Raw genomic sequence first — 7,496 nt, 5'->3', positions numbered from 1 at the left:
AAAATTAAGAAAGTAATTTCATTCACAATAGCATCAAACAGAATAAAATACTTAGAAATAAATTTAATAAAAGAACCATAAGTCATACATATTGGAAACTACAATACACTGCTGAGATAAATTAAAGAACATTAAATAAGAGGAGTGACATTTTGTGTTCATGGTTTGGAACAATTACTATTTTTAAGATGACAATTCTTTTCAAACTGATCTATAAAATCAATACAATTCCGATCAAAATCCATGGAGGATAAAAAAAAAAAAACACAGAAATCAACAAGCAGCTCCTAAAATTTATGTGTAAATGCAAAGGACAAAGATGAATCAAAACATTTTTGAAGATGCAGAAATTAGAAGATTAATATAGTTCCTGTTTTCAAAGCTACTTAGAAAAGGAGCTCTGGTAGCATAATGCCTAAGGCAGTTGACTGCTAACCAGAAGGCTGGCGGTTCAAACCCACCAGCCACTGCTTGGAAGGAAGGTTGGGCAATCTACTTCCGCAGTGATATTGCCTCGGAAACCCAAGGAGGGGTTGCTAAGAGTTGGCACATAACAATAACATTATATAGAAAAGAATTTAATGTTTGTATGTTGCTCTTGTATTCTTTGAACTTGTTATTAGTGGTAATTTTGAGGATTCCTTAGGATTTCCATCATACAGGATTATGTCTTCCACAGGTAAATATATTACTATGTTTCCCTTTTCAATCTTGATACCTTTTACTTCTTTTTCTTGTCTGATTGCCTTGGCTAGAACCTTCCAATCGTTGAATAACAGTCGCAAGACAGGATATGCTTGTTTTGTTCCAATCTTAGAGAAAAAGCATTCAGTCTTTCACTATTATGTATGATATTAGCTGTAAGGTTTTTTTTGTAGGTGCCCTTTAACAGGCTGAGGAAGATCTCTTCTATTCTTAAGTCACACATTTTTTTTTTATCAGGAATGGGTGATGGATTTTGCCAAATGTTTTTTGTGTGTCTTTTGAGATTATCATGTAGATTTTTTCTTTATTCTATTAATATATAATTTTTTATTTTCAGATGTTATATTATTTTACAGACCTCAGATAAAATCAGTTGTTCATAGTGTGTAACTCTTTTCACATGTTGCTGGATGTGGTTTGCTAATATTTTATTGATGATTTTTGTGTCCATATTTTTAATGAGAAAAATTGGTCTGATTTTTTTTTCCATATATATATATTTTTTTGGCTTTGGTTCCAGGGCCAAATATAATTTTGAGTAAATTAATTTTTGATTGCAGTCCTATCAGTTTTTGATTCATGTATTTTGAAACTGTTTTTAAATACATGAATTTTAGGATTGTGGAGCTCTGGTGGCGTAGTACCTAAGGCATTTGACTGCTAACCAGAGGCTGGCAGTTCAAACCCACCAGCCACTCCTGGGAGGGAAGGTTGGACAATCTACTTCCAAAGTGATACCACCTCAGGAGCTCTGGTAGCGTAGTGCCTAAGGCATTTGACTGCTAACCAGAAGGCTGGCAGTTTGAACCTACCAGCCACTCCCCAGAAGAAAGGTTGGGCAGTTGACTTCCATAGTGATACTGCCTCAGAAACCCAAGGAGGGCTCACTGTGAGTCGGGTCTGACTCAATGACAAATAACAACACCTTGGAAACCCAAGAAGAGTCGGATCTGACTCAGTGCCAGTGAGTTTGGTTATTTGGTATGTTCTCTTTAAGAATCAACCTCTTTATTTTTATAAAGTCATAGTCTTTGCTGTGAAATCTGATTTTTCTGATATTAAAATAGCTACTCAGCTCTTTTTGGTTTAGTGTTAGCATAATATATCTTTTCCATTCTCTTATGAATGTATTTTATGTGTATATATATTGTTGTTGTTGTTATTTGCCATCGAGTCAGCCCCGACTCACAGCCACCCCTCCTTGGGTTTCTGAGGCAGTATTACTATAGAAGTAGGATTGCCCAACCTTTCTTCCAAGGAGTGGCTGGTGGGTTTGAACCGCCAGCCTCCTGGTTAGCAGTCAAGTGCCTTAGGCACTATGCTACCAGAGATCCCGTGTGTGTGTGTGTGCGTGTGTGTGTGTGTGTGTGTGTATATATATATATATATATTAACATATATATATATATCTTAACATATATATATGTGATAGTATATATCTTAACTAATCACCAACTATTTTCAAATTATGGTACTTCATGTATAGTGTAAGAACCTTACAATATTAAACTTCTGTTTCTACTCTCCAGCCTTTGTGCTGTTGTATTAATAAATTTAACTTGCGTATATGTTATAAACTAGCAATACATGGTTGTTAATTTTGCTTTAAAAAAACTTTTAAAAATTAAGAACACATTTTTTTTTTTCCAATTGTGATTTAGGTAAAAGTTTATGGAGCAAATTCATTTTCCATTCAGCAGTTCATACACATTTTGTCTCATGACATTGACTACAATCCCCACAATGTAACACCTTTCTTCCCACTTCCTCCCTGTGGTAACCTCTTCCCTGTGTCTTTCTTTCCTGTGTATTCCTGTACCCTGAGCTATCTCCCTGTGCAAATACTGCCCTTCTGTTCTCCCTTGATTGATCTTTCTAAGGAATGTATCTTCTTGTTATGTTCCATGGAGTCATCTCCAACTCATAGGGATATTATGTGCAACAGAATGATACATTGCCTGGTATCTACCTGCAAGCGTATCTACCTGATGTAAATGTTCACTATATATGCCTATCTATCATTTGACTGGAAGCCTCGGGAGTGAGTTCAATTCTGGGCCTGACGGGTAGGTAAGGGCCATAGTCTTGGGGGTTTCACCAGGCTCTATTAGACCAGTAAACCTGGTCTTTTTTTGTTTTTTAATGAAGAACACATTTTTAAAATATATAAGCACATATATATTATTTTTGGTGTTAATGATCTAGCTTTCCATCTGATAATCTTTTGTTTTCATTCAAAGGACTATGAAGCATTTCTTATAGTGTAAGTCTGCTTATGATATATTCTGTCATACTTTGTATATTTTCAGTTCTTTATTATGTCTCTGTTTTTGAAGGGAGCTCTGGTGGTGTAAAGCCTAAGGCATTTGACTGCTAACCAAAAGGCTGATAGTTCAAACCAAAGCTGTCTTTCAATTTACACTGTTTCCAACATGAACTTTGTTGTTATTCTTACCTTAATATTTATGTTTATAATACATAATTCTCCTCATTTTTAAGATTTTCTATCATGGTTTTAAGCAAACCCGTTGATTAAAATGATTTTTTATGTTTCTTGTGCTTGGGCTTTATTGAACGTTTTGTATCTATGGATTTATAGCTTTTAGCGAATTTGGAAAATTTTCAGCCACTATTTCTTCAAATATTTTTTTGCTTCCCTTCTTTATGGATTGAAATTACGTGCAAATTAGTCCACTTATAATACTATCATCATTTACTGATGCTCTCTTCAATTTTTTTTTCAGGTTTTTTTTTTCCTCTTGGTTTTTTATTTTATATGGACATATATTGGTATGTGGGAGCTCTGGTGGCATAGTGCCCAAGGCATTTGACTGCTAACCAGAAAGCTGGCAGTTCAAACCCACCAACCACTCCTCAGAAGGAAGGTTGGGCAATCTACTTCTGTAGTGATACCGCCTCAGAAACCCAAGGAGGGGTTGCTCTGAGTTGGATCTGACGTGACAGCAGTGAATTTTTTTTTAATTGGTGTGTCTTCATATTCACTAATTGTATCTTCTTTGGTGTCTAATCTGCTGGTAATCCCATTCAGTATACTTTTTATTTCAAACATTTTATTTATCTATCATCATTTAAGTCATCTTTATATCTTATCTGTATTTACTAAACATGCTCAGTCTTTCTTCTGTCATCTCAAATGTATGGAATATAGTTAAAATACTTTTAGTATCTTTGTTTCCCAATTCTGTCATCTGTGTCATTTCTCAGTTAATTTCTAATTGATTTTTCTGATTAGAGTTGTAATTTTCTGCCTGTTTGCATCCTTGGTGATTTTGTTTGGATTCTATACATTGTGACTTTCATCTTTTTGGTTGCTGGAAATTTTTGTATTCCTGTAAATAGGCCTGAGCTTTGTTCTGAGGTGCAGTTTAGTTACTGGAAAGAGTGTGAACTTATTCAGGTTTGCTTTTAAGCTTTGTTATGGAGGACCAGATAGGCCTTTTGTCTAGGGCTAATTTTGTCTCAGGAGCTCTGGTAGCATAGTGGCTAAGACACTTGCCTGCTAACCAGACGGCTGGCGGTTCAAACCCACCAGCCACTCCTCGGAAGGAAGGTTGGGCAATCCTACTTCTGTAGTGCTACTGCCTGGGAAACCCAAGGAGGGGTCGCTATGAGTCAGGGCTGACTTGACGGCACATAACAACAACAACAATTTTGTCTCACTCCTGATGTCAATCCTTCTCATTGAGGATCTTCCTCTTTTTCACTGACCCTCTACTTTACCAAGCATGATGCCCTTTTCTATAGATTGATCCTTCCTATTTAATACACATAAAAGGTTAATGTACATAATGAGTGTATCCTTAACTATTTAGTCTACAATTTTAAAAGAATTTTGGTATAATAAAATAATATGATTCTGACCAAAATAGGGCTCTTACTGAGAAACTGTTGGATCATCATCTGTTAACATTCATGTACAAGACAGTAATCACTGTCTTCTTAATATCAAACTTAGCATCATGGGTCACAGGTACTGTGTTTTCTCTCTCTGTCCCCTATACGTGACATAGTATCTGAAACCCTGGTGCTCATTCAATATTGATAAATATCTTAGAAAAATAAAATTGACTTATTAGTCAAAATTTTAGCAGTTCATGTGCTTTCTTTCTAAATTTCTTTGATACCTCAAAGAACACCAAACACCACTAAATAAATTTGTAAATTGTTACTTGCAACAAAATAAAAAAATCTTGATTTCTAATTATTTCCTATCATAGCTTTGACTTTTGTTTACAAATTAGACTCAACCTAGAAGAAACTAATCTGGAAATTAGATTCTAATGAAAAGGCTTTACAAGGTACCTAGGAGCTTTGGTGGTGTAGTGGTTAAAGCATTCTTCTGCTAACCAAAAGCTGCACAGAAGCAAGATAAGACTGTCTGCTTCCATAAATATTTACACCCTTGGAAACCCTGAGTAAGTTCTACTCTGTCTTATAGGATCACTGTGAGTTGGAATAGACTCAATAGCAGTGGGTTTGGTTTTGGTTTTGGTTACAAGGTACCTAGCTGAACTTTTAAACCTGATTCACCTTATCTCTTGCCTTTATTACCTATATATGGATTTCTATTTATATTGCTGTTCTTTGAGAATTTCATAGTTATTTTTATGTCATCATTATGCTGAGAAATATCTAGTATAATATATTCATGATTATTTGATTTGATGTTTAAAATTGGAGATAATTTTCTCTGTACAATCTTCAAAATATCTTTCACTGGTGAATGTAGCAGCAGTGACGTACACTAGTTGTCTAAGTTATTCACTAGATCATACTATAGAGGATATACTATAAGTTGGTCATATTTTGTTTTGTTAAAATAACAGTAAATTGAGCCCATACAATAATATTAAATGTTGAAATATTGAACTGAGTGTAGATTATTTTTATACTAAATAAGGCATTTTATACTAAGAAGAGCATATTAGACAAATTTCTACCCAAAGCAATATTATTTAAATTTTAAAAATAAAAACATAGTGACCCCTCCTTGGGTTTCCAAGATGGTATCTCTACAGAAGTAGATTGCCTAGTCTTCCTTCCAAGGAGTGGCTGATGGGTTTGAACCTCCAGTCTTCTAGTTAGCAGTCTAATGCCTTAGGCACTACACCACCAGAGTTCCTTGAAAGGTACATGTTGGTAGCTACTCAATATATTCCCTAAGATTTTAACTTTAAGTAAGTGTTCCTAAGTGGAAATGCTTTATGTATTTCTTGCTAAATATGTTTTCATTTATCACAAAGTCCAGGAAATGGGAATCCTCTTACTGAAAGACCTGCTATAATTATGAGTGAAGATTGTGGAAGCATGAATGAAAGAAGAGAGTCGGACTTCATTACTGAAAAACAAATAGTACAACCTTTATGGGGAGAAAGCAGAAGAGCGATTTTAAATTGTTTTGAAGATGTGAACCAGCCCATCCCTAACATTCTATCAGAGAATTGTGACTCTCTCATTGGTCAAAATATGATCAATCTATTAAACTTCGATCAACAGAGGATAAAAGAAAACAATGACGAATACAGCTTTGACACAATGGGAAATATTTGTGCAATTACTAGTTCTAATAAAAACTGTTCTACTGATAGGTGTATTAGGAGTATTTTTACAGTTCCAGAGTTGACTTTTATTAATTCTGCTTTAAATAAAACAAACTTCCCTGAAAAGTTTCAGCCAAAGAAAAACTATAAGAAAGAGTACAACAATAATGAAAGAAATAATTTTAGTACCTCTTCTGAGAAGTATTGTTACCTAGCCAGCTCTGAAAAAACAGGTTGGTGTCATACTTGGAAATTATAGTAATGTATTTTCACATAAATAATGTGCACATTACAGTGTTGTTGTTGTTTCTTGCAAACCCCTCATACATTAGTATTCTATGGGCGCTATCCCCATTATATGCATATGTGCATCTTCTTGGGTGTATGTTTATATGGGAAAATACAGTAATCTTATATTTTTCCTTATATGTATGTATTTGTGTGTGTGTGTGTGTGTGTGTGCTTGGAGGATTATGAAATCAGAGAGAATGACTTTATATTATTTGACAGTGTCGTTTGGTCATTTCTCTCTGTATGTATCATGCTAATAAGCTTGAAATTAAAAAAACAGAAAAGTGCTAAATTTTGAGTTCAACGCATACTTTTATTTTTTAAGGAAAATATGAAAATAGTTACCAAGAGAAGATACCACTGAAAAAAATGCAGAAATACCCAGTGAACAATATGTAAGTTTTTAGGTAAACTGGAGACAAATCAGTATCTAGTATAATGCAGGTTGAATTGACACAAATTGAGGTAGGCATATTGCTGAAGGTGGGCTGATTAGCCTCAATGAAGCTCTATCACAAGTGTGATAAAGTCTTGGTGATGTCACCCTTGTTGAGAGTATGGTGCTCATATCTGCATCCAGAAATAAGCTTATGTGAACTGATTAAATTTCAAGAAGTGGACTGATGTGTTTGAGAAACTTATATAGTCACCAGAATGCCAATATATTTATTTATAGTAATAATAGAAGGATAATATGTATAGGAATATTTCCTGGAGTAATAAGTATATTTTCTTACTTTCAGAAGCTTCCATGGGAAGGTTGTTTTGTTAGTATAGAATCAACAATAAAGGGGGCTATAGTAGCATAGTGGCTAAGACACTTGCCTGCTAACCAGACGACTGGCGGTTCAAACCCACCAGCCACTCCTCGGAAGGAAGGTTGGGCAATCCTACTTCCGTAGTGATACTGCCTCGGAAACCCAAGGAGGGGTCGCTATG

The 7,496-nt window shown here is 34.8% G+C and overlaps 1 protein-coding gene across 1 annotated transcript in view; it reads left to right on the top strand.

The window, feature by feature from the left end:
* Positions 1 to 7,496, top strand: part of CUNH12orf40 (chromosome unknown C12orf40 homolog) — a 99,681-nt gene that overhangs the window by 42,857 nt on the left and 49,328 nt on the right. Inside the window, exons 8-9 of the mRNA XM_007943184.2 lie at positions 5,970 to 6,499; positions 6,883 to 6,952. Of these exons, the coding sequence (XP_007941375.2) occupies positions 5,970 to 6,499; positions 6,883 to 6,952 (600 nt within the window). The remainder of the gene's footprint in view (positions 1 to 5,969; positions 6,500 to 6,882; positions 6,953 to 7,496) is intronic.

Source organism: Orycteropus afer, unplaced genomic scaffold (genome assembly GCF_000298275.1).
Source record: "Orycteropus afer afer isolate SDZICR_OR568_19922 unplaced genomic scaffold, OryAfe1.0 scaffold00100, whole genome shotgun sequence".
NCBI classification, from domain to species: Eukaryota; Metazoa; Chordata; class Mammalia; order Tubulidentata; family Orycteropodidae; genus Orycteropus; species Orycteropus afer.
Note: the sequence above shows the minus strand (reverse complement) of the source record. Positions and strands in the feature narration are given on the sequence as shown.